Below are 24970 nucleotides of genomic sequence, written 5' to 3' on the forward strand. Positions count from 1 at the left end.
TTTTTTTCAGGATCGAAGGCGGACGGTCACGTGCGCGTCTGGCGGCAACTCGAAGCCGTTCTTCACTTTAAAGTTGGAGGAAAGATAAGGCGCTTTTTTGGCTAGACTCTTGGATAGTTCGGCCTTTTTGTTGGAAGGTTCTTATTACTTCTTTCATTCTACATGGTCACTTTGTCGACCACAACTTAAAGTGAGCTTGCGCACCCACTAGCATCCGCGCGCCTATTCGCCCAATCGAGTCACTCCACCTTCAGGCGGAGCAGTGCCGCATCAAGTACGGTCGAGAGGACCTTTGTGGACTGCTATCTCTTCACGGATTCTTACTCGGGCTGATACTTGATTGATCTTTGTGCTCGACCGACCTCGGAGTGTCTCTGAGTTATTCTTACTGAACTGATTCTTGACCCTCCCAATATGAATAGGCCAGGTTCGTCATTTTCTTCACCCTGCCGTGCCCTTGCCCGGCCTGTCTCCGGCCACAAGAGAATGCGTTAGATCCGAGTCGTGTCTCTGCTGCAAGATTGGCCTCGAAAGACGGATATATATTGCCCCGAATTCGAGGTCGAAGGGGCTTCGTGCTCCAATGGCATCCGTGGTGCAGATAGTTCCCTCATTTGCGACCGAGACATTTTTGCGAGGATCTACCGACACATTCTTGCGTTGGCCCAAGGCATGGGCGCTCTGATATGAGAAAGTGAAGATCATACTGACTCCTTGTGCTCGTGTGTTAGGACCAGGCCCGCAGCCGCTACGAGGCATGTCCGGATTCCCCGCGCCGCAGCAAGCACAGGCGCGAAATGCCACATTGGCCTCTGCACGATTGCCAAACGGAAAATTGGGTACGAACACTTCACCAGCCGATTGAGGTTCATGATTCAAAGATACGGATTGGAGGCTAATACTCGGGCCTATGACTGCAGGTGGCGCAGCGAATTGGAACTTCAATCTCCCCGTTAGCGGAGCCTCCACTCTACAAACCAACCAGCAACGTACCATCGGGACTATGGGCAGCTTTGCGCAAAGTCTTGGGGGCTCCCAGCCGGCAACGCCGTTAGACATGTCGTACGTGACTCGACATTGATGGGATCAATTGATCCATCTTTCTCGGAGTTGGCCGAGTTCGAATTGACATCTCGAGAGCTAACAGCGACGTTTGTTTTAGTGAATTCCCTAGCCTCTCAGGCGCGCCGCAGCAATCACAGTCTCAGAACCCGGGGCAGCTTGTGTGGGCCAACGCAAGCCAACGAGCTGCACAGCACACACCCGTTCAGAGACAACAGCCTCCTCCTCCGTCGCAAACCCCATCTCGAGCCTCTCAAACCCAGTCGCACCCTGCACAGCAACAGTCTCAACCTCCTCATGACGATATGTTTCCCTCCGGGGCTCAATTCGCCAATCGACTAGACGATTTCAGGAATGGTGGACAGGGTATCAGTAGTCAGCTAGGGGCGGGCAGTCAGCCTCAGACAGGCAACATCGACGAGTTCCCTCCTTTGGGTCGCAATGTTGCCGCCGAGCTAGGCCAGGACCGCCGGACCTCTCTGATGCAGAATGCGGGTTTTGGAAGCTACAATTCTAGTAAGACAGTTACGGGGAAAGGGACCGAAAGCCGGAATGAGTGGCTAACACGGTATCCAGGTATCGGGACATCGCGTTCGCCTGTTAACCAGGGACCTAATGGTGTGTTGGGGCAGGAGAAAGAAGTAGGTAGATCGGCGATCCTGTTCCAGGCCCCGCACTCACCGACACCGCAGGACTTGAACAACACCCTTATGTCGGGTCAACGCAACTTCAGCGATCCGCAACAACAATTGCAGCAAAGGCAGCAGCAGGCTACTGAGGGACAAGACGTTGCGGGCGGCGCCCAAAGTGCGGAGCAGCCGCCTCTCGCGCAGATGAACGAGCTAGATCGGTTCGGACTGGCCGGCCTCCTGCGCATGATTCACAGCGAGAGTCCCGACGTGGCTGGTCTCGCTGTTGGACAAGACTTGATGACCCTTGGTTTGGACTTGAATCAGCCCGAGTACGCCCTCATTTTCGGTCGCCCCGTCTTATGCAATTCCTGCTAACATTATCACGCCGTAGGCCTCTGCACACCTCGTTTGCCTCGCCATTTGTATCTTCCATGTCCGCCGTACCTTTGGAACAGGACTTCTCCTTGCCGTCTTGCTACAATGTCGCCAACATTCAGCCCCTTCAGTCTCGAATCCCCGGATTCAGCGACGAGACGCTCTTCTACATCTTCTACAGCATGCCCCGAGACATCATGCAAGAGCTGGTCGCGGAGGAATTGATGGGTCGCAAATGGCGGTACCACAAGCTAGAGCGCTGCTGGTTGACCCGCGATGAGACATATCCGGGCCCGGTCGATGTTGAGCGCGGCGTGAGTGAGCGTGGGGTCTATCTTCTCTGGGACCCGGCCAGCTGGAAGAAGATTAGGGTATGTGAATCACACAACTGACAAAGAAATAACGTGCTGACTGGCTGCGACAGCGTGAGTTTATTCTGCGATATGAGGATTTGGACAACCGGCTCGACCCCAACCGAAGCATGTGCCGTTCAGCTGGTCCGACACACGCTTCATGAGTTGATACCTATGAAGCCGAGTTGAGGCGTGGCGGAACTGATTTAGGTAATCAGCAATGGCGTTTGGCTTCATGGTTTCTGTAACTTGTTCCGAGGGTGGCCGATAGTACAGTGCAGTTCGGGATCTGGGCGCGTTGATTTATCGGAGAATCTGAATGGGTTATGTGGGGAACCAAGATATGATCTTACAATCAAATGGCCTTTATGACCTTGCATTTCCAGCATCTTATTATTTCGTCTCCTAGACCTCATCGGCTTTATAATTGACCTGCAACTTTAACAAAGAGATAATGATGGGCAGATAACAAGTGCTTGTCTTCAGGATCATGGAATTTGGCCCTAATTCTGAACAAAACAGCCTATTTGAAACATTCTCAATCTTTTCAAAGGAAACGAAACATCCAAAACATAGCCAAACAACATGTGATAAGCGAAGCTAGATGTCTTATACAACCTAGTATCGGTATACTTTCTTCACCATTTCTTGACTGCGGGCTTCTTACTGCCGGGCACTGGCCATATCCAATGGGCAAGAGAACAACACCTAGGGCTATTCACCTTCCTCTACTTTATCTGACCTACTAAAACGGGTTCTATCCTGACGGACTCAAACTCCATAACTAAGTACTCTCAACACTATCGGCAAGACGGTCGAGTGGTCTAAGACGACAGGTTTAGAATCCACCCTGAAATCCAACGGGCCCCCCTCTCCAAGAGGGGTTCCGATCCCCGATCTCCATTTGGGGCCATGGGTTCGAATCTCTTCCCATTTGGTCCTTAGTCCTCTATAACTAGATGGATGAGGCTTATCACTTTTTTTTGGCCAAAAATTAGAGTCATCTGTGGCACTATTCACTCACTCAGCGCCGCCTTTGCTATGTGGATTGGCGGCCTGGAACCAGATGACCAGGGTTCGGCACACTAGAACAAGGACGAACGGGAGATGGAATCTATAGAGCAAGTTGCTACTTATGTTCTAATGGTTTATTAAAAGCCCAAAGACCAGTGATTTAATAACACGCTTGTGAACTAGCTTGCACTAAACTTCATCAATGTACAGAACTATAGATTAACCATCAATTCTTAGTCATTTGAAATTCTCAATGAACAGGTATCAGAAACCTCAACACAGACAAAGTGCTCCTAGTTCGGCTTACGAGCAGTAGAAAGAATAGCCGTCCATTCAATAGGCACATCTCCATCCTTCCCGTAGCGGTCCTCCAAGTATTTCACCAACGCCGGACGAATCTTGTCCTCACTATCCTCGCGCTGCTTGGGTGTCCAAAAGGATTTGGCACCTATGGGGAACATTAGCATGACCATTTCCACGAATTCTGGAATGACTAGCGAGATAGCCTTAGTGTCGGCCTTCACGATGATATTCTCGAAGCCCCGCTGCTGAAGTTGCGATTTAATCCAGGGCACTGAGTGCCATTCGCCATGACTCAAGATAGAGAGGAACTCTTGAGTTGTGGGGAAGGGCAGGTTCCCGGGTATAGTTTCAAGGGCCTTGTGCACGACGGGGATCCAGCCAACTGGACGGATGTTAGTTCGGTGTGGCCAAGCGGGGAACTTGGAGACTTACGCTCAATCCAGGTAGAGAGAGCAATGGTACCTCCAGGCTGGAGAATACGAAAAGATTCTTGTACAAGTTCAAGTCAATAACATGATGGTATCATGAATCAAATGCTCCACTTACCATCAAGAGCTTCCAGAGATTTAGGAAGAGCCATGTAAGCTAGTAGGGAGTCAGAAATCGAGTCCCAAGTATCTGTGGGGATAGAAGCTTACCAAACGCAGTGATGGCATGCGTGTAGTGAGCGCTGGGTAGACCAGTTTCCTGTGCATCCACGACCTTGACTTCGGCATTCTGCCAACCCTCACGCTGAAGTCGGCCCCGGGTGTACTCCAGCATTGCCTCGGAAATATCGCCGCAAGTCAAACGCCAGTTTTCCTTGACTTTTTCATTTAGCTGCTGATGGAGAAGACTCGAGACAACCCCAGCGCCGCAAGCGTTGTCAAGCACTACGAGGGGCTTCTCTGGGTTGGCATTGGCATCCTTGACCAGGCCGCTCTGCTCGATCAGTGACTGCGCAAACTGTCCGGTAACCTTTTCGCCGGTTTTGTAGTTTCTGACGAACTTGTCCTCGTTAAAGATGCAATCCAAATCTTTCTTGGAAGTCATGGTAGAGACAAGTTTCGATGATCTGGTGGAGGTCTTCGTTGGACGTTGAAGTGAGGTGGAAGTTCGAAGAGACCGAGATATGCTTTGAATCATGAAATGTGTAAATTATGAAGATAGAAATGCTCTACATGTGTCCCTGGAGATGCTTTTATACGTTTCGGCTGGCAGCCTACGCTTGAATTTCAATCGACTGATTGTTCTACTATAGAAAGTTTCCGACATTGTGTCCGAGAGCATGGAACGCCTAACTGTTCTAGGGAGATCATTGGCGGCCTTCTTGTGAGAGTGCCACAACAGGTACAAATCAGCTGCCATTCTCAGAATTAGTATGAGAAGGTTAAGGCGGGTATAAAGGAGTGGCATGTGTTTCATTGGATCCAACACTGCACAGTTGAACGCGACGGAGAGTTTTTCGAAAGTCCCCGAGATGACTTAATATGGTCAGGTGCAGTCAGTACCTTGGGCGCCTAGGATCGACTGGTAAGCACAAGTAAACTTTTATCTTCAGTTCTTCCGCGAGTACATACCCAGTGTTACTCACCTCAAAAGGACTCTGCTGGTAATTATGAGTAGACGTATTGAACTTGTACAACCCCAAAGAGGAAATCCGGAATTACATTGCCCCGACAGACCGACCTGTCTAAGGCACGTGATATCACGCTATCCCATTAGGGTCAATCATAAACATCATCACAAACACGACCCCTCTCGTCCGCCGATTCCACCTCCGACGAGCCCGCGTTGCCAACCATGCGGATCACCGAGATTGTGATAGACGTGAGTTGCATGCACGACCAATTAGACCTACTCGATGCGCTGACCTCTTTGTGTTTCAGGGCTTCAAATCGTACGCCGTGCGTACGGTGATCTCAGGATGGTGCGCAGACCCTCTGTCGCATGCGAGGCTGGCAAGGATGCGACAATGGTGAAGTGATGCTGATTGCATGGTTTAGGGACGAATCTTTCAACGCAGTCACCGGCCTGAACGGTTCCGGTAAATCCAACATCCTCGATGCCATCTGTTTCGTTCTCGGTATTACGAACATGTCTACCGTCCGCGCGCAAAACCTTCAAGACCTGATCTACAAGCGCGGCCAAGCTGGTGTAACCAAGGCTAGCGTCACCATCGTTTTCGACAATCGCGACACGCCGAAATCGCCGATCGGATTCGAAGAATACGCCAATATCTCTGTAACCCGACAGATTGTTCTGGGCGGTACCAGCAAGTACCTGATCAATGGACACCGTGCGCAACAACAGACTGTGCAGAACCTCTTTCAGAGTGTCCAGCTCAACATCAACAACCCCAACTTCCTCATTATGCAGGGTCGCATTACGAAAGTCCTGAACATGAAGGCGGTCGAAATCCTGTCCATGATCGAAGAAGCGGCCGGTACACGAATGTTTGAGGACCGCAGGGAAAAGGCAAACAAGACAATGAGCAAGAAAGACTTGAAGCTGCGCGAGATAGAAGAGCTTCTGAAGGAAGAGATTGAGCCCAAGCTCGAGAAGCTCCGATCCGAGAAGCGCGCATTCCTCGATTTCCAACAGACACAAAACGACCTCGAACGCTTGACTCGTCTGGTTGTCGCACATGACTACCTGCGCGGTGGGGAGCGATTACGCGTTGCAGGCGACGAGTGCGATAACAAGAGGGCCAAGGTTCAGGCGCTGGAAGACAATGCCACTAGGCTGAAGAGCGAAATCGCACACTTGGAAGAAGATGTGAAGTCAGTCCGGGCCGCGCGCGACAAGGAGCTGCGCAAGGGCGGCAAGTTCCAAGGTCTCGAGGATGAAGTCAAGAACCACTCACACGAGCTGGTTCGTTTGACAACCGTCTTCGATCTGAAGAATTCCAGTATGGAAGAAGAGAAGGAGAAGGGCAAGGCCATTCAAAAGACCGTTAGCGATCTTGAGAAAGCGTTGAAGGAGAAGAGAAAGATCTACGACAAATTGCAAGCCCAATACGATTCTGCTAAATCCGAACTTGACGCGCAAAATGTCGAAGTTGAACAGAAGGAAGAGTTGCTCCAGACCTTGCAGACGGGTGTGGCCTCGAAGGAAGGACAAGAGAGCGGATATCAAGGACAACTCCAAGACGCAAGAAACCGTGCCAGCAACGCCGCCACGGAACAAGAGCAAGCGAAGCTTAAGATCAGCAACTTTGAGAAGCGGATTAAGGAGGAAGAGCCGCGCGCCAAGAAGGCCAAGGAGCAGAACTCGGGCCTGCTGAAGGACTTGGAAGGCATGAAATCTCAAGCCCAGAAGTTGGATGCGGAGCTCACCCGGCTTGGCTTTGAGCCTGGTAAAGAAGAGCAAATATACCAAGAGCAGTCCGGACTGCAGCGCGATATTCGTGACCTTCGCCAAAGAGCCGATGCCTTGAGGAGAAAGGCAGCGAACATCGATTTCAACTACACAGATCCCCACCCGAACTTTGATCGTTCAAAGGTCAAGGGTTTGGTCGCCCAGCTGTTTACCTTGAACAAGGACCAGGTGCAATCCGCCACCGCTCTAGAGATCTGCGCAGGTGGCCGCCTGTACAACGTGGTGGTTGAAAGCGCTGAAATCGGTACCCAGCTGCTGCAAAACGGCAAGCTGCGCAAGCGCGTAACTATCATTCCTCTGAACAAGATCTCCGCCTTCAAGGCCTCTGCAGAGAAAATCGGAGCTGCCCAGAAACTTGCTCCTGGAAAGGTTGATCTGGCATTGTCTCTGATCGGCTACGATGAGGAGGTCCTTGCGGCGATGAACTATGTCTTTGGTAACACGCTTATCGCCAACGATGCCGATACGGCCAAGAAGGTGACGTTCGACCCTTCCGTCCGGATGAAGAGTGTCACCCTTGACGGTGATGTCTACGATCCCTCCGGGACGCTCTCCGGTGGAAGTTCACCTAATTCCAGCGGAGTGCTTGTTACTCTGGGGAAGCTCAACGAGCTTACCAAGGAGCTCCGAAGCAAAGAACGCCAGCTTGCTACATTGGAAGACAACATGAAAAAGGAGAAGAAGAAGCTTGATGCTGTTCGTTCAATTAAGCAAGAGCTGGATCTCAAGACCCACGAGATCAAGCTCACCGAGGAGCAAATTAACAGCAACTCTTCGTCATCGATCATTCAAGCTGTTGAGGAGATGAAAGCAAACATTGAGCAGCTCAAGAAAGACATTTCCGACGCCAAGATTCGCCAAACCGAAGCATCCAAGGACATCAAGCGGATCGAGAAGGACATGAGCGAATTCAGCAATAACAAAGACAGCAAATTGGCGGAGCTGCAAACCTCGCTCGATACGCTCAAGAAGAGCCTCAGCAAGAACTCGGCTTCGGTGAAGGAGCTACAGAAGGAATTGCAGTCCTCTCGCCTCGACTCTGAACAAGTTGGAAGCGACCTTTCGGCAGCCGAGGAACAGCTGGCCGAGTCGATCAATACGCTGAAGGCGCAAGAGGAGGAAATTGATTCCCTCAAGCGAGAGCAAGCGCGACTCAAGGTAGATTCTGCACCGAGATAATACCAACGAGCTTCGACACTAATTTTCACAGGATACCCACGACATTGCGCAAGCTCAGCTGGAAGACGAGCGGGCCAAGCTTACAGGCTTCGACGAAGAATTGCGGGAACTCGAGGAAGCTATGAAATCCAAGTCCTCGCAGATCACCGAGGAAGGCTTGGAGATGCAAAAGTTGGGCCACCAACTTGAGAAGCTGCAGAAAGACCAGCACGCCGCCGCTCAGGCTGTTTCCCACATGGAGCAAGAGCATGAGTGGATTGCAGATGAAAAGGAGCATTTCGGCCGTGCAAACACACCCTATCACTTCCAGAACCAGAACATCGCCGAATGCAAGTCGACGCTGCGCAATCTGACGGAACGGTCTCAGGGTATGAAGAAGAAGATCAACCCCAAGGTCATGAACATGATCGATAGTGTCGAGAAGAAGGAGGCTGCCCTGAAGAATATGATGAAGACGGTCACTCGCGACAAGCACAAGATCGAGGAGACCATCATCAACCTCAACGAGTACAAGAAGGAGGCACTCTACAAGACCTGGGTCAAGGTCAACGGCGACTTTGGACAAATCTTCGCCGAACTTCTGCCGGGCAGCTTTGCCAAGCTCGATCCCCCGGAGGGCAAGGATATCACGGACGGTCTGGAGGTCAAGGTATCTCTGGGCAAGGTGTGGAAGCAGAGTTTGACAGAACTGAGTGGTGGACAGCGGTCCCTGATCGCTTTGTCCCTGATCATGGCCCTGTTGCAATTCAAGCCCGCACCGATGTACATCCTCGACGAAGTTGACGCCGCACTTGATCTGTCCCACACTCAGAACATCGGTCGCTTGATCAAGACCCGCTTCAAGGGATCCCAGTTCATCGTCGTGTCTCTGAAGGACGGCATGTTCCAGAACGCGAACCGTATCTTCCGCACACGGTTCAGCGAGGGTACCAGTATTGTCCAGGCACTGACCCCCGCCGACATGAAATGAGTATTATGAGTGATGTCGGCTGGTAATATTCCGTTCGTCTTTGTCTTTGGTTTTATTGGTGTCGTCCGATCCTGTGCATTATGGCTCCATAGCGTGGCAGCGGGTGTTTATGGGTTTAGAGTCCGGCTTGCTCCGGTTTTGGGAAGGGATATCGGTTCATGATCTATGCATTATGGCTTCTGGGTCTGCGCAGTCTCAATTTTGGGGTTTCGGGAGTATTAGCTCATTCATGTAAATCATTTTCTCTGCCTGTGCATGAGTACTGGGGTTTACAAACTACGCTGCTTCCTGTTAAACGATAACATTAACAACCTAAGCAATATTTTCCACCCGGACCTGTCTGCACTCATTATTTTTCTCCGGATTGGATGTTTCGCACAGAAATAGAGATTATAGATATATCTTAGAGGCACCTGCCTGAATAATGAATGTCTCGGAGTATACATGGGAAAACCGACCGTGGCTTTCGACAAGCGGTCAGTCCTGCCCATGAGGGGCGACCTCCGAGGATCGGAGAGAAATACATTCAACTCATATCGGATATTCAAAAGCATCTTTCTCGGTCATATCTCACCATCAGATCGAGCTCTCCGTTATTGGTGTCCAACGGCATCTCGGCACGTGCAGAGAACTCCGACCCGAAACTCCCACGCCACACCTCGCGCCTCTCTGAACTCGTGAAGCCGACTCGGACACGCACTTCTCCCAGACTCGACTTCGTGGCATCGCGACATTCCTACTTCCCACACGACCTCCTACCCAACCCGGAATTGTCCCGCTTCCGCAATCCGACCTTTGGCATCCTGACTCTACCCGACCCAACCCCATCCGAATCCGAATCTCGCGCCAAAGCACGATGCATGACGACGAGCCTTCGTTGAATATACCCTCCCTCCTCACACTGGCCGTGGTATCCTTCTTTGTGCTCCGATGGTTCTTTAACCGCGACGACAGTCCCTCTGCTGGTGGCCGGCCCCGCGGACGTGGGAATGCCGTTGACCCGGCCCAGGTGGACCAGATCTCGCAGATGTTCCCTCAGCTGAGCACTCGCGAGATCATGTGGGATCTGCAGCGCAATGGAGGAAGTGTCGCGGCGACGACAGAGAGGATATTGGCTGGGCGGGGACTGGAAACGGTACGTGTTGCGGTGGATGCCGATGCTCTCATCAGCGCCACATCGCCCGGGCTTCCTTCCTAGACTGGGAAATCCTTCGCTTTGAATATTGACTGACTGACGAAATATTGTAGCCACCTCCATCCTTCCAACCCCAGGTCGCTATGCCCTCTGCGAACGGCCCGGCCCGGCAGTCTACCTCTGTTGCTGCATCGACGTCAAAGGCGGATGGACAGGACTTGATATCACGGTACGGGCTGAGCGCAAAGCTCACAAGCGAGAGTGCAGAGGCTGCTTCGGCGACACCGTCCAAGAGCTCCTGGGCCCAGAATAAAGAAGAACGGCAACGGCTTCTTCAGAAGCGTCGAGACGAGATGATCCTCGCCGCGCGGAGGAAGATGATGCAGAAGGAGCAGGGCAAAGCCAAATGAATCGAATACCCGTGTTAAATAATCTGAACTTCTGTCTACGGCTTGTTGATGAACGGCAATACCCAGGACTGGTTGCCTATTGCGGGACATACTCTCCTACTCCTGTCCCGTGTTGTTCCCCGTCGTTTTGTATAGAGCGCTAGCATGTTGTATGGTGTTAGGTAAATTGGAATAGCCTTTGGTTATCACCGCTGTCATGAATGAAAAAACCGGGTATATAAGTCTATATACATGAACGTCGTTTGGGGGCATCGGTCTGCGTCACATATGCACCTTAACTCCAAAAAAAAAAGTCATACCCAAATGAGAAACCCCATACGCCTAGAATTCCATGTAGTCTTCCTCCTCTTCATCCTGAGTGCCATCGTATCCACCATTTGCTCTCTGCTCTGCCATTTGTTCTCGTCGGGCTTGTTCTTTCGACGCGCCGATTTTCCTATAAATTTTCAGCACGCGATCCTCACTAGATCTGGAAGTATAGAATCCAGTCAAATACATACCGTAGACCATCGACCACGCCAGTCAAGAATCCACGCTCTTCACCGATCTCCATCGCGCCGACACCGGTAAGAGCCACACCTCCTCCACCCATTGCCGCAGCGTCCATGACATCTACACCGGATCTCATCTTCGCCATGCGCACTTCACGAAGATCCTTCAGTAGCCGTCTGACCTGGTCCGGATCTACCAGATCATCACTCGCCGCGTCAAGCAACATATTCCCGACTTCGACCCAGTGGAAAGGTAATGGAGGTACTTCTGTGGGAGAAAATGTAGTCTGCGCAACATTCTGAGGAAGGAATGGCGGCGCCGGATAGTACTTTTGACCGTCCCTCGTATACTGCGGCCGGGCAGTTGGCATGACTCCATCTTGATAGTCCCGGACACTGGGCTGACCAGGCAGCCGGGGGGGTGGCGAGAATGCATTCTTATAGTCCTGGTGCTGGGACTCGATTTCGAGAAGGAGGCTTAGCGCTTCTGGGTGCAGCCATGGCGGGGGCATGATATTGGCACGGCGCTGGCGTTTGAGGAGCAGTGCAAGCCAGAGGGGCAAGGATGCGCGTCGTGGCGGGACGAGAGGTTCAAGAGGGCCCTGGGAAGTCAATTCGTGAGCTCAACACACGAATCATGCGAGAATACTTACCCCGAGTAGTTCCAGGCCCTCGAGGCGCTGGCGAGGCACCACGGTCACCGTCTCCATCTCCGCGAGAAAGGCGATCTCCGTGGGCGTGATGCCCCGCGGGAGAGGAAAGGCCATTGGCACGTCACGGCAGCGAGAGAAAATCAGAAATCACGAAGTAGCCAATTCGTCTCGAAAATGTCGTCAGAGCCCCATGTCCGGCGCGTTTTTGAATATGCGGAGTCTCGACGCGCGGATCGCGCCTCGACGATTGCCAAATGTGGTGTTTGGTGTGTTTGCACCGAAGCTTACCCACCTGTCGTCTTCCTCCGTCTTTCTTGAACAGTGCAGTTCGTTCTCCTCGGGACAAAATGAGTTCAGGTCCTGAATCGAACCTCAGCCGTGCGGCGCGCTATGCCGTCCCATTCGTCTTGGTCTTGATTCCCGTATGGAGGGCAAAGGTCAGCTCCGAAGTCCGCGAGCCGTATCTTGACGAGGTCTTCCATGTCCCTCAAGCTCAGGCGTACTGGGCTCATCAATGGACACACTGGGATCCGAAACTTACCACTCCGCCGGGTCTTTACCTGTGGTCATATCTCCTTTGCGCCGTCCTACTCGCTCTCCGTGGTTCTCCGACGAAGCTAGACACCGAAGCTCTGCGCACGACCAATGTCGCGACAACTGCCTTTTTCCTTCCGTGGAGGCTTCAGACGCTATCGGATACTGTGCATAATGTGCGGAATAGTCGGCAATTGGGTGCCTGGCTCAGCCATACCGTGTTGAACATCTGCATGTTTCCGCCGCTGTTTTTCTTCTCGGGGCTATACTATACGGATATCCTGGCGTTGTTGGCTGTTGTCGAGGCATATAACTGGGATCGTAAGCGAACATCTCGAAAAGGATACCGTGTGCTCCACACTCTGGGTTTCCTGGTTTTTGGACTGGCGGCGCTGGTTTGCCGGCAGACAAATATCTTCTGGGTCGCTGTTTTCCTGGGAGGGCTGCAAGTGGTTCGGCAGATTCGCACTTCCTCTAAGGCCTGTGAACCATCTGAAGTGTCTTCGATTGTCAAGCGTGGCCTGCAGGGCGAGGTGTATGATCCGTTGGTCTCAGACGCTTTCCTCTCAGGTATGTGGTTTTTCGAGATGCGCTGGCCAATACAATGCTAATTTGATGCAGATTATTTCAAGACCGCCATCTCCTTCGCCGTCTCGAGTCTTAAGAACCCCCTCTCGATTGTTGGATCTATCCTTCCCCATATCATCATCCTTGGGGCCTTTGGTGCATTTGTTCTCTGGAACAACGGTGTCGTCCTGGGTAAGCTCCCTCTGCACGCCATTGGCATCTCAGGGTTCTCAAACTGACACGTTTCTTGGACCAGGACACAAAGAGTTCCATACTGCCGGATTACACCTCGCTCAGATGCTCTACATCTGGCCCTACTTCGTTTTCTTCTCCTGGCCGATCCTGATCATTCCCGTGCTCAATGTTCTCCTGCCTCAGTCCATTCTGCCCAAGTATTTGAATTATGGTTTCCCTGAGAAACGGAAGAAGTTCCCGGGTATCCTGGCCTCCCTGGTCGTTCTGCCAATCATGCTTTCCATCGTTCATTTCAACACGATCGTGCATCCCTTCACTTTGGCGGATAACCGACACTATGTCTTCTATGTCTTCCGTCTCCTGCTTGGAGTTCATCCCGCCATCAAGTACGCCGCGGTCGTCGTCTACTTCCTTTGTGGATGGGCAGTGATTTCTGCCTTTGGATTTTCCACCGTCCAGACTCCGCCTCAACTCCTTCAAGTCCCTCCCGCAAAGCCGGCGTCTCCTGCCCCCGAGCCTACTCCCAAGGAAGAGCCGAAGGAAACCAGAAAGCAACTCCGGGCCAAGGCCAAGTCCGCACCCAAGAAGGGCAAGCAGTCGCAGCCGCAACCGCAGCCGCCGCGACCGAAGCCGATTTCACCGGAAGCATTTGCCCGGATGAGGGAGACTATCATGCAGCGGAAAGCACAGCAGAAAGAGGCGCCGCGTGTCAGCTTCGTACTTGTCTGGATTGCTGCCACTGCATTGTCCCTTGTCACGGCCCCACTTGTCGAGCCCCGCTACTTTATTATCCCCTGGGTGATGTGGCGTCTGCACCTGCCGCCGTCGCCGACTCCCGTAGCGCTCCGTCAGCAGCGTCCCGCTGATGAGAGCGAGAGAGTACGTGCAGACCTAGCTACTAATGCCCCCAAGTTCCTTGAGACTGCGTGGTTTGTTGCTATTATCGCGATTACGGGATATGTCTTCCTGTACAAGGGCTTCGAGTGGCCGCAGGAGCCAGGCAAGATTCAACGGTTCATGTGGTGATAGTTGCGTCACTGGCGTGTCTCTATTTTAGAGATGTGCATGTACATTAGTTCAATACCTGTATTTTATCGCTTAGACAAAAGTCTCGTTTTTCACCAGTCTCTCTCAATGATGAAAACATTATAAAGTGCAAGTCGGCAGATCAGCGGGCGGCGGCCATACTTCGCCGTACACCTCACCAATCACCTCATCTCATCCATCCCCAGGCCGAGGTCCACACCGAGTATCAACAACCCCGAATGCTTCTACGATTTGTTCAAATACAGAATTGCGTATCTCATATTCACCGCCGGGTCACTCTCAGTTCATCAAATTTTCCCCGCGAGCCATCCACACTCACGCGAAATTTCACTTCGCTCAGGCATCCTGGCCTGCGAGCTGGTGGATTCCGACCCCTGGTGATGGAGCGCCCATCCAAACGGGCAAGGCTGTCTCCAGACTCAAACAAAGGTGATGCGGGCCTCCATAGTACGTCCTCGATGCCGTTGGCTTCTCTACATAGGGCAATCACCCCGCCGCCACGATCGCGCTCTCGACCGCTCTTGACACCCAGTGATGCCTGTCCGGAGCTTAAAAACGATGAAGTCTTGACCCAAGAACCTGAACTGGCAGAGGCCAGCAGTACTCCGCCACCTCAATTCATCCCATCACCTATCCAGCTTACTCACATCAAAGACTTCCCCGCCAGTAAAGGTTACAATGTCGACGCGGTTAGATTGCGCGATATCCTTGGGGATCCCATGATCCGCGAGTGTTGGAACTTCAATTATCTATTCGATGTGGACTTTGTAATGTCTCAGTTTGACGAAGATGTTCGGAGCTTGGTGCAAGTCAAAGTGATGCATGGGTCCTGGGAGAGAGAGGCTGCGAATCGGATTCGGGTGGAAGTAAGTTCTCCGAGGGCGATGTCTCGCCTCCATCTCGTCTCTCAAATCCGTTCACCTGAGATTTGTTTAAGAATGGGAGTTGACATGACGTTAGGAAGCGTGCTCTCGATACCCCAATGTTGAGCCTATTATCGCATACATGCCTGAACGGTTTGGTACACATCACTCGAAGATGATGATTCTTCTACGACACGATGATTTAGCTCAGTGCGTTTTTTGATTTTCACATGTCTTGTTCTGGCCTGATTACTGACCTCACCAGGATTGTGATCCATACGGCTAATATGATCCAGCAAGACTGGACGAACATGACGCAGGCCGTATGGCGATCACCATTACTTCCTCTGAGTCCACCTGGATCCCGCGCTTCATCACAAACATCCTCGAATATCGGTAGCGGTGCACGCTTCAAAAGAGACCTGCTCTCATACTTGAAAGCATATGGGCTTAAGAAAACCGGCCCCCTGGTTCAGGAGCTCAATCGATTTGATTTCGGCGCTATCCGTGCTGCACTTGTCGCAAGTGTTCCCTCCAAGCAGAATGTCAGTTATCTCGACTCGGAAAAGGCCACTCTGTGGGGCTGGCCTTCTTTGAGAGACCTCATGAGCCGTATACCTATCAGAAAGCAACCCAGGGATGGAAAGACTCATGAGCCGATACCTCATATCGTTGCTCAGATTTCTTCAGTGGCCTCCCTCGGTCAGACAGACAAATGGCTAAAGGATGTCTTTTTCAAATCACTCGCACCAGCATCGACGAACCCCCAACCCAAGTATTCCATAATCTTTCCAACCCCAGACGAGATCCGCCGCTCCCTGGATGGCTACAGTTCCGGAGGATCCATCCACATGAAGATCCAAAGCGCACCGCAGCTCAAACAGCTACAGTACATGCGTCCGCATCTCTGCCACTGGGCAGGTGACAGTCCCTCCAACACTAATTTCATGGATTTGTCCGAATTTCAACCTCCCAAGCGCGACGCTGGACGCCGTCGGGCCGCACCTCATATCAAGACCTATATCCGCTACTCGGATGCGAATACAATGGAGACCATCGACTGGGCGATGGTAACGTCGGCAAACCTGTCCACACAGGCCTGGGGCGCAGCCACCAATGCGAATGGAGAAGTGAAAATCTCCAGCTGGGAGATCGGCGTGGTTGTATGGCCAGAGCTGTTCGTGGACGGTTCTGCCTCTGGGAACTCTACGTCGGGATCTTCATCCGAACTGATGGTACCCTGTTTCAAGCGAGATCAACCCAGCTCGCCTTCAGGCACCCTGGCGAAGGAAGCTTCTACGGTGGTTGGATTCCGGATGCCCTACGATCTCCCGCTTACACCATACAGCGCCTCGGATGAGCCATGGTGCGCAACAGCCTCCCATGATGTTCCCGACTGGCAAGGGCTATCTTGGTCTGTTGACGGTTGAGCTGCTTCTATAGGCTTTCTCTAAACTTGTTTTACGGGCACTACCCAGCGGCACACTGACGCATTTACCTCCGTTTATGTTATGTACAGGACGCTGAGCGTACCAGTCATTCGTGACGCATCGCTTGGTTTCTGAATTCATAGCAATTCCATAAGATATTCCATCATTCTATTCCTCCAGTCGGCCCTCATTCCAGGCCCGACCATATATGCCCCTTCGCCAATATCACCGTCCGGCACATTACTCGTCACGAAGACCGTACTTGCCAATGAATTCGTTGACCTTCTGGATGTAGATAGCCTGAGCCTTCTGGTCGCTGTAGTGCTTGACCTTGTCCCACTCGCCGTAGAGCTGCTTCTTCTGTAGAATGGGAAAGAGACTATATTAGCAATCCGAACACTTCACAACCCATATCAAGGACAAGACTCGAGTAAAAAGTAAACATACCACCATGTCAAACATGCCGGGCTTGTCGGGCACAACATTGTTGCCGATCTTGAAGTAAACCCAGAGATCCTTCTTCTCGAAGGGACCAGGAGCAGTCTTGAGCATCATGACCAGCTTGCCAGCGAAGTCGAGACCCTTCTTGAGAGCGGCGATCTGAGCGTCGTCGGAGAGCTTATCCGACTCGCCCATGGCGAGGGCAGCCTCGACGGCAGCCTTCAGGGTAGCGGCATCAATGCCAACGGCGGCTTCCTGCACCTCGGGGGTGAACTTGGCTTTGCTCTGGGCGGCCTCGAGGGCGGTGATGAAGTCGGTGATGTCGGACATTGTGTGTGATGTGTGATGAGGGGAAGAAAGAGAGCTGGGGAGGAGCTTGGAGTGGGTTTGTTGAGGAGGGGCTCGGATGGTGGGGTTGCTGACAGTGCAACTCGCCAGTTTGTTGTACGTTTTGCATGGGTCAACCTTAATTCCAAGGGTTGGGGTAAGGTTTACGTGGGTAATCAAAGCGGTTTCCAAGGTTGGGGTGAGACATTGAATAAGATTGGAATAACCGCTATGCAACTGTATTCTAGGTATGCAGTTATTGATACAAGGGGACTGCCCGAACGCGACGCCGATGCAAGCCGACGCTGCATATCACTCGCAATGCACCATGGAGAAAAAAAGAATGTACAAGAAATAAACCTGGAGGCAACCGCCCAGTATCACCAATCCACAGCCCACCCGTTCTTATCCAGGAACTCCTCACAAGCCGCCTTGAGCGCATAGTTAGGCCGCAAATCATTGACCGTCATAGAGACACGAGTGAGCGGATCGACACCCGATTTCTCAACGTACTTGACGATACCAATGCGATCAAAGCTGTTACCGGCCGGCGTAACGACCGGATCGTGCATGACCTCGAATGTAATGCCGTCAATCAACCAGTCCGGCACAACCTGCACAATGTCAACACATGACTTTGGAAACGGAGGAAAGAGAGACAAAACTTACTCGCTCGGCCACCTCGCCTTTGGACGCAATGCGAAACATCTCCCTCAGATCACGAACCTTTTTCTCCATATCCGCCCTAAGCGCCTTCTCATCCTCCACAAACCCAATCTGCCCAACCTCCCCGCGCTCCAACTGCCCCCGCAACTCCACCAACGACCGCTCCAGCTCCGTCTCAAGAAGCACCTCGACACTCTTGAGCGTCTCATCCATCTCCCGCAATCGCGCCGTCTCCCGCGCCTCCCATAGCTGCTGCTTCGCGCGCAGCACGGTCTTGGAAAGATTCTCGGTCTGGGGACTCTTGGCGACTAAACTAGCCTGGTATGCGTCGATGGCGACATCGTAAGCTTCCTGCGGGCGATGCAGACCCAGTAGTGCCTGCGCGAGGTACCAGCAACTTTTGAGGGATGTGGGGTTCTTCAGGCCGTAGAGGTCAATTGCGGCGCGGGCGTCGTGTTCGACTTCGGCCCATTTCGAGAGCTTGATGCGGGTGATTGCGCGGTTTGTGAAAAAGGTCGGGTCGGTTGGGTTCTTCTGGATTCTGTCGGAGGTGAGTATGTGTGGTATCAATTGGCGCGTTCAGGTTGCGCGGTGGAGTGGTTGCCGTACGCTTGTGAGAAGTAGTCTTCGGCGCCGCTGTAGTCGCCCGCTTTGTAGAGCTCGTTGCCCTTTGCTTTTAGCTCCTGCGCCATCTTTGATCGAGTGGGTGTGTGAGGGAAAGGTGTGGTGGGCTTTGGAGTCGCTGATCAATCAGTTCCCCAGGTGGGGCGGCCCACTGCAGCGAGGATCAGGAACGATGGGTTTCTCGAATAGAGTGCATGAAGTTAAAAGTTGAGGATGATGAATTGAACTCGGATGTAGGTTATATACAGATGAGGTTATCTCTTTCAATTGCTCTTTACGGAGAGTTGAGTGGAAAGTCAACATGGCAGAAGTGCATCGATCCCCGCAGAAGAACGATGACTCAGCAGGGCTACGATCGAGGCTCAAAGAAGGCAGTAATAGTTCAAGCATGGTTCGACAGCCAAATCTAAACGATACATGTGCAGACTGCAATTTTGTATTGTAAAATGTACAGGGGCGAAAGATAAGAGCTTTTAAATTCGAATCCCAACCTCCGCAGGACTCAACATTCAATTCGTGGTATCATGATGCGCTTTGAATAAATAACAGACGGGACAGTGCCTTGCACCCAGGCACAGGCCAGTATATTCAAGAGGTTGGTGATAGGCGATCCACCATAGTATTCGGGATCCTCATATCAGTATCCCCATATAACACGATCCACCATTTACGAAGAGCCGGCGAACTTGGCCTCGTAGTCAGAGATGGCCTGGACCTTGGCGGCAGAGGCACTCTTGGGGTCGAAGCGGTAGTTGAGCCAGTCAACGGCGAGCTTCTTGGCCAGCTCGACACCAATGACACGCTGGCCCATGCAGAGGACCTGGGCGTCGTTGCTCAGAATGGAGCGCTCGACGGAGAAGGGGTCGTGGGCAGTGACGGCGCGGATGCCGGGCACCTTGTTGGCGGCGATGGCAACGCCGAGACCGGTGCCGCAGATGAAGAGACCGCGATCCGCCTTGCCCTCCTTGATGAGCTTGGCACCCTCGACGGCAGGGTGGGGGTAGGCAGTCTTGTCGGAGGCCGTGTTGACACCGACATCAGTGATGGACTCGACCAGAGGGTTCTTCTCCAGAAGGGTCTTGATGGCGTCCCTGTAAGGAACACCGGCCTCATCGCAGGCCATGACGATACGGAGGGGCTTCAGGTCGGCGGACATTTTGAAGGTATAAACAAAAATTGTTCGGTATATGTATATGTATAAAGAATTGTAATGAGAGTGTTGTAACTAGCACAACCGGAGTGCGGCCGAGGGGCTTCTTATACCCTCGCGCTGGATAGCATTCCGAGGGTCATGCCAGAACCATACCCCAGAGGTGGAGACGGTTGAACGCAGTCCTCCACTCCAGTTCATGACCTCTGGTACACCACGTATTCGTTCAGACGCACTGCCCCGCCTATGGCGTCATGGGCCGGATCGGTGTGTGGTGAGTGGATGCAAGTCGGGTGGCTCGTCAATGCCGTACGCCGTGGTACACATCCGGTACGCGGTCCTTATGTACCTCTCTATACGAGAGACTGAAGCCCGTCCATGCCATGGGCACAAAGGTGGCGGCGACAACCTGTCAATTAGATGTGATCTGTGCTCCGTGTCTCATCTTCGGCAGACCTGCCTGGTCTCACCCCCTCGGCGCTAGCTGACTTAATCCCGGAATGAAAACGCCCGTGCGAGACTGCAACGGCCGGATGAGGGGTTTGTCTCGAGCACATCGGAATAGGACCATACCGGTCCGGGACCCAGGATGCTGATTGACCTCTTTCCAGGGTCGATGCCGACCATTCTGTCATCGTTCCGATGAAAGCCACAAACCTGATAAGCTGTGGACACCTAGTGTTTTGCAGTAATGAACTACAGTGCTATCCGGCCCATCTTCAAGCGCCAGTCCACTCTTGGGCCTTGGAACTCAGCCCATTCGCATAGAGCTAACGCATGAGGGGCAGTCGATTGATAGTATCCATTGGAGGCCATCGGCGATGGTAATTGCCCCACCGTGACTCCACCGTCGATGATGCCGTTGGTCCACAGGCCGCCCGCAAGAGAGCCATCCCGCAAGTATGAACCTACTCCGGATTCTGAACTCTGGACTCCGAACTCTGGTCTGGGGTCGCCGATGGTTGCGTGTGTATGCCGGGGATAGCACGGGTGCCGTAGCACCGGGGTGTAGAAGATCCCGGAGTAGAGCAGAGCCACATGCGGACACGCCAATACAAGGTGACAGACCTAAGAGAGCCCAGATCCTCGGGAATAGTCTCATTTACCTTCCGCTCAACCGGTTTTAGCCTGGCTTGCCACGGTTTCCCGCTTCTGGTATTTGGTGCCTGAGAGAAACCTGGCACTGACCGTCAACGCTACCTATCAGCATTGCGAACCGGGTTTCTGCCTTTAGGCTTTACCCCTTTCATACATGTACATCATCCCCCTGTCGCCCCCTGTTGCAATCTTGAGCCGCGGGGTTTACATCCACAACGCCTGGTGACATCATATCCGATCTTTCACGCCCAGTCCGTGCTCGATCCCCTCCGGAGTAAGTAGGGAACGTCCCCTTGGTGCAGCCATGGCGGCCGCTAATGCGTGCGCGGGATGGCGCTGGCGCAGGTGCCCAGACCAGCCTAGAGACAAAAAAAAATATCTCACCCCTCACGGAGGCCAATTGTTTATTTCCCCTCGGGCAGATCTGGATTGCATATGAAACGGAATAATTAGACACCGACGTAGTCGATCCTGTTTGTCCGGGGAAACCCAAACCCTTTGAACTCGGTCCAAAACACATCATTCGACGCTCGACACTCAACTCACAACTCACAACTCCTGCCATGGCGCCCACTACCTACCCGGTGCTTCCGGAGAAGCTGCTTCTCATCTCGCTGAAGATGTACTTCACACCGGAGCGCACCCTCAGCTACGTCCGCGCGCTGCTCGACCCCGCAAACGAGATCGTCCGGCCACAAAATCGCGAGAAGCTCCTGCTGGCCTTGATCCCGGACTTCCTGACCATATGGCCATGTGCCGACATCATCAGGGAGTACGAGAGCAAGCTCGCTGCCTCCGGTATCCCCACGTCGCCGCCCCCGTTCTTCCTCGGCGCCCAGGACTGCATGTGGGAAGAGTACGGTGCCTATACTGGCGAGGTGTCGCCGGCTGCGATCAAGTCCCTCGGCTGCTCAATCGTCGAGCTGGGCCATGCCGAGCGCCGTGCAATCTTCGGCGAGACCGATGAGCAGACCGCGCGCAAGGCCGCTGCTACGAGTGCCCAAGGTATGGTACCCCTCGTCTGCGTCGGAGAGGTCACCGCCCCTGGAGCCGTGGCCTCGCTGGCTGTCGGCCAGGCGGTTTCCGAATGCGCAGTCCTCGTGCAAGCCGTGCTGAATGCCATCCCCGCGGAGGCACCCGTGATCTTCGCCTACGAGCCCGTGTGGGCAATCGGTAAGCCCAAGCCCGCGGGCGTCGATCACGTCGCCGCAGTCGTGGAGGGCATCCGCGGCGTCATTGGCGCTCGTCCTGGCACGGCGCGGGTTCTCTACGGTGGCAGCGCAGGACCCGGGCTCTGGGGCGCCGGCGGACTGGGCAAAGCCGTCGATGGAATGTTCCTGGGCCGATTCGCACACGAGATCGAAGGCGTGCGCAAGGTCGTCCGCGAGGTGGAGGAGACACTGGGTGTCGCCTGAATGACCAGCCCATAACCATCATCCATCATCCTAATGCCAACGATTAACTATGTCACTGTCGAACACCTGTGTATTGTGGTTTCGTGTTTTACACTATACGGTCACCGTTATACCCAAAAGGCATAGAAGCCCACAATGGGCCTAGACAGTGCACTTAAATGTGGCCCACGCAAGCCAAGCAGGGGACGCCCCGGCTTCACGGGAAACCTAAACTGGGGATCCCGGGGCCGATGGAGTCTCTAGCTGTCCGTGGCGCACACAAAAATGGAGAACTGGTGGGTTCTTTGGAGCTGCGTGCACCCCCACGTCCCTGTCACGCGCTGATCAAAAATCGTTGTTTCTAAAGCTTTTCGATCTGCGTTCTACTCGGGGCTTTTTATTCGGCACTTTCCCCTTGGCCTATGGATTTCAGATGGATCCAAACTGGACCCTATGCTCTATGTGCCCCTCAAGTGGGCGCTGTGGGACTCAATTGCTATTTTTTTTTCACTGATCGAGTATCCCGAGCTCGTCCTGACTGACGGCCCCCGCGGCACTGCCCGACCAGGCAGGAAGTGGCTTTATTGCGTCGCTGCATCCCGCACTTTTCGGACAAGCGTGCTAGACGGAGAAACTCGACTGGCGATCACTGAAGCGATTATTACTGATAATACGAAATTTAATGCAGAATCCCTGTTCCATGCTATGTACAATAATAGTAATCTATCCGTTTTTTTATCCTTCGCGTACACCGCTTCATTTCTTCTGGAGCTCCTCGCGCAGCTCCTGCTTCACCCGCGTCACGGTTCCAATACCGCCGTACACGATGCCGGTGTACATCATTGCAACCGAGGCTCCGGCATCCAGCACCTGGCGCGCCTGCTGGCCGGTGGTGATACCTCCCGAGGCGAAGATCACCTTGCGCGGGGAATCGGCGGGGTTCTGGTTGGCATCGGTGGGTGCGTCGGCCTTGGACGGGGGACCTTGGTCGAGCATGGCGCGGTAGCGGGCGACTAGAGCGACGGAGCGGTCAAAGAGCTGCGGGCCAGAGTAACCGCCTGTCTCCTTGAGAGTCTGCTGCTCGTTGGGAGGGAGAACAAAGCCCTGGGGGAGAGGGTCGGGCCGGCGGTTGGTGGTGTTGCCGACGATGACACCGTCGACACCGGAGTTCCACACGGCTTCGCAGATGCCTGAGATCTGCTCGTCTGAATCTTCATCCGGGCTGACCTTCACCATCACTTTTGGCTTGGTCTTGCGGTCGACGTTCTGGGCGGAGCCCACGACGGCAGTCAGGATTGCGGTTAGCGGAGCTGCGGCTTGGAGGTCGCGCAGGCCCGGGGTGTTGGGGCTCGACACGTTCACGACGAGAATGTCGGCGTACCGCGCGACACGGTCAACACAGTAGACGTAGTCGCGCTTGATGGCGTCGATGTCTCCGTCGGGTGTGAGCTTGTTCTTGGCCACCTGCACTGCGAGCAGCTTGCCGGGAACCAGACTTCCCGGGGGCACGTTGGCCTCGCCGTCCAGAACGCGCTGTGCGGCCTGCTCGTGCTCGCCGAAGCCAGCAGCGTAGGCAAAGTCAACCACACGCTGTTTCAGTACATCGGCCATGTGGTCGGCACCCTTGGAGTTGAGGCCGTAGCGGTTGATCATGGCGTGCTGCGAGGGTAGACGGAACACTCGCGGCTTGGGGTTACCGTCCTGTGGCAGGGGAGTAGTGCCGCCGACCTCGACAATGGCAGGTCCGATTTCGAACAGCGGGTCGGGGATGTCGGCATGTTTATCCAGACCGGCGGAGATGCCGATGGGGTTGGAGATGGTGTAGCCGAAGACCTAAGAATGATTGTATCAGCGTGGGTCTAAACAGGATCGAATGGCACAACATACCTCGGTGGACAGAACGCCATCTCCGTCCGGGTTACCGCGTTCGCGAGGGTGAAGACCATACCGATAGAGGGTCTTCAAATTGTCCACACCAAAGTGGTGCGCATCCTCCGCATCAGGATAGATCATGCGAATAAGAGGCACCAGGCCATACCGGTGAATGCTAGCCCGGGTATCAGTACCATAGATGTATCCCACCAACAGCACAAACGCCAACGAAGTGCCGTAAAGACCCTTCCGCGATCCACGACCAGCTCGCTTGGGGATCTCCTTGACTTCTTTAGGAAGTTCCTTGGGAGCCTCCTTCACAGCCTCAGCTGCCTTTGCAGGGGCCGAGTCCGAAGCATATCGTGCAGTGCTGGGGCACCGCTCGGCCCGTGACAGAAAGGCCGAAGGTCGTTGAGTCCAACGGGAGGCGGGGAGGGCGCGAGCCCGGAGGCTGTTCCTCCAGGCGATTGTCGCAGAACGGGATGTCATTTGGGCTGTACAATGCGCGTAAGCTTAATTGGACAGTCTCGGCGAGTGCGCGCCGGTTTGGACCTGGTTGATGTTAGTTCCTTAGATTCCCAATCCCAGTGTTTGTTGCTGCTTGAGCTTTGAGTCCGGTTGAATTGACCACGAGCTGCTTTGCGTCCACGAGATAATTTGAGAATGAGGAGCGACTTACTCAGGTAACTGCAATTGCTCCGAGATTCCGCAGCGCAGCGCCCTTGCAGATCGAAGCATCGCAGGGCGGAATCGGGATCTTTTGCAGACGCGGGCGGTGAGCGGGGCTGCGTTGCCCTGATTGGCCTATACCACAATTGACTTGAT

At 53.5% G+C, this 24970-nt stretch overlaps 12 protein-coding genes across 12 annotated transcripts; 6 read left to right on the forward strand and 6 right to left on the reverse strand.

The window, feature by feature from the left end:
- The first annotated feature begins 312 nt into the window (after positions 1 to 312).
- On the forward strand, positions 313 to 2787 carry N7498_002129 (NOT2/NOT3/NOT5 family protein). Its single transcript, XM_058449191.1, has 7 exons — positions 313 to 427; positions 732 to 839; positions 921 to 1062; positions 1163 to 1578; positions 1639 to 2023; positions 2086 to 2440; positions 2494 to 2787. The coding sequence occupies exons 1-7, from the start codon at positions 415 to 417 to the stop codon at positions 2584 to 2586; spliced, it is 1512 nt and encodes a 503-aa protein (XP_058311535.1). The 5' UTR covers positions 313 to 414; the 3' UTR covers positions 2587 to 2787.
- Positions 2788 to 3729: 942 nt separating this feature from the next.
- Positions 3730 to 4771, reverse strand: gtmA (gliotoxin thiomethyltransferase; the record flags this gene model as incomplete). The annotated part of the gene is made up of 4 exons (XM_058449192.1): positions 3730 to 4121; positions 4172 to 4228; positions 4286 to 4324; positions 4378 to 4771. 4 exons carry the CDS (start codon positions 4769 to 4771, stop codon positions 3730 to 3732), a joined length of 882 nt encoding a protein of 293 aa, XP_058311536.1.
- Positions 4772 to 5521: 750 nt separating this feature from the next.
- Positions 5522 to 9248, forward strand: N7498_002131 (condensin subunit SMC2; the record flags this gene model as incomplete). Its single annotated transcript, XM_058449193.1, has 4 exons — positions 5522 to 5548; positions 5608 to 5648; positions 5725 to 8257; positions 8310 to 9248. The coding sequence occupies 4 exons, from the start codon at positions 5522 to 5524 to the stop codon at positions 9246 to 9248; spliced, it is 3540 nt and encodes a 1179-aa protein (XP_058311537.1).
- An 856-nt stretch (positions 9249 to 10104) lies between these two features.
- On the forward strand, positions 10105 to 10793 carry N7498_002132 (CUE domain-containing protein; the record flags this gene model as incomplete). Its single annotated transcript, XM_058449194.1, has 2 exons — positions 10105 to 10383; positions 10497 to 10793. 2 exons carry the CDS (start codon positions 10105 to 10107, stop codon positions 10791 to 10793), a joined length of 576 nt encoding a protein of 191 aa, XP_058311538.1.
- A 321-nt stretch (positions 10794 to 11114) lies between these two features.
- psf2 (DNA replication protein PSF2) lies at positions 11115 to 12051 on the reverse strand (the record flags this gene model as incomplete). Its single annotated transcript, XM_058449195.1, has 3 exons — positions 11115 to 11229; positions 11294 to 11886; positions 11938 to 12051. The coding sequence occupies 3 exons, from the start codon at positions 12049 to 12051 to the stop codon at positions 11115 to 11117; spliced, it is 822 nt and encodes a 273-aa protein (XP_058311539.1).
- Positions 12052 to 12284: 233 nt separating this feature from the next.
- alg10 (dolichyl-P-Glc:Glc(2)Man(9)GlcNAc(2)-PP-dolichol alpha-1,2- glucosyltransferase) lies at positions 12285 to 14259 on the forward strand (the record flags this gene model as incomplete). The annotated part of the gene is made up of 3 exons (XM_058449196.1): positions 12285 to 13041; positions 13093 to 13230; positions 13295 to 14259. The coding sequence occupies 3 exons, from the start codon at positions 12285 to 12287 to the stop codon at positions 14257 to 14259; spliced, it is 1860 nt and encodes a 619-aa protein (XP_058311540.1).
- Positions 14260 to 14660: 401 nt separating this feature from the next.
- N7498_002135 (tyrosyl-DNA phosphodiesterase 1) lies at positions 14661 to 16573 on the forward strand (the record flags this gene model as incomplete). Its single annotated transcript, XM_058449197.1, has 3 exons — positions 14661 to 15146; positions 15241 to 15353; positions 15409 to 16573. 3 exons carry the CDS (start codon positions 14661 to 14663, stop codon positions 16571 to 16573), a joined length of 1764 nt encoding a protein of 587 aa, XP_058311541.1.
- Positions 16574 to 16785: 212 nt separating this feature from the next.
- On the reverse strand, positions 16786 to 17344 carry N7498_002136 (uncharacterized protein; the record flags this gene model as incomplete). The annotated part of the gene is made up of 2 exons (XM_058449198.1): positions 16786 to 16933; positions 17021 to 17344. The coding sequence occupies 2 exons, from the start codon at positions 17342 to 17344 to the stop codon at positions 16814 to 16816; spliced, it is 444 nt and encodes a 147-aa protein (XP_058311542.1). The 3' UTR covers positions 16786 to 16813.
- Positions 17345 to 17682: 338 nt separating this feature from the next.
- Positions 17683 to 18699, reverse strand: N7498_002137 (putative U-box domain protein; the record flags this gene model as incomplete). Its single annotated transcript, XM_058449199.1, has 3 exons — positions 17683 to 17955; positions 18011 to 18548; positions 18617 to 18699. 3 exons carry the CDS (start codon positions 18697 to 18699, stop codon positions 17722 to 17724), a joined length of 855 nt encoding a protein of 284 aa, XP_058311543.1. The 3' UTR covers positions 17683 to 17721.
- A 599-nt stretch (positions 18700 to 19298) lies between these two features.
- On the reverse strand, positions 19299 to 19787 carry N7498_002138 (RpiB/LacA/LacB family sugar-phosphate isomerase; the record flags this gene model as incomplete). Its single annotated transcript, XM_058449200.1, has 1 exon — positions 19299 to 19787. The coding sequence occupies one exon, from the start codon at positions 19785 to 19787 to the stop codon at positions 19299 to 19301; it is 489 nt and encodes a 162-aa protein (XP_058311544.1).
- Positions 19788 to 21442: 1655 nt separating this feature from the next.
- N7498_002139 (triose-phosphate isomerase) lies at positions 21443 to 22294 on the forward strand (the record flags this gene model as incomplete). The annotated part of the gene is made up of 1 exon (XM_058449201.1): positions 21443 to 22294. One exon carries the CDS (start codon positions 21443 to 21445, stop codon positions 22292 to 22294), a length of 852 nt encoding a protein of 283 aa, XP_058311545.1.
- A 735-nt stretch (positions 22295 to 23029) lies between these two features.
- On the reverse strand, positions 23030 to 24634 carry N7498_002140 (dihydroorotate dehydrogenase 2; the record flags this gene model as incomplete). Its single annotated transcript, XM_058449202.1, has 2 exons — positions 23030 to 24106; positions 24161 to 24634. The coding sequence occupies 2 exons, from the start codon at positions 24632 to 24634 to the stop codon at positions 23030 to 23032; spliced, it is 1551 nt and encodes a 516-aa protein (XP_058311546.1).
- Positions 24635 to 24970: the final 336 nt, after the last annotated feature.

This window comes from Penicillium cinerascens (genome assembly GCF_028974065.1).
Source record: "Penicillium cinerascens strain IBT 15544 chromosome Unknown contig_1_segment0_segment0, whole genome shotgun sequence".
Lineage (NCBI taxonomy): Eukaryota > Fungi > Ascomycota > Eurotiomycetes > Eurotiales > Aspergillaceae > Penicillium > Penicillium cinerascens.

Coding starts and splice junctions, on each gene's coding strand:
- N7498_002129 (XM_058449191.1), top strand. Junction 1,063..1,162: donor GCAACGCCGTTAGACATGTC/GTACGTGACTCG, acceptor CGTTTGTTTTAG/TGAATTCCCTAGCCTCTCAG. Junction 1,579..1,638: donor TTTTGGAAGCTACAATTCTA/GTAAGACAGTTA, acceptor CACGGTATCCAG/GTATCGGGACATCGCGTTCG.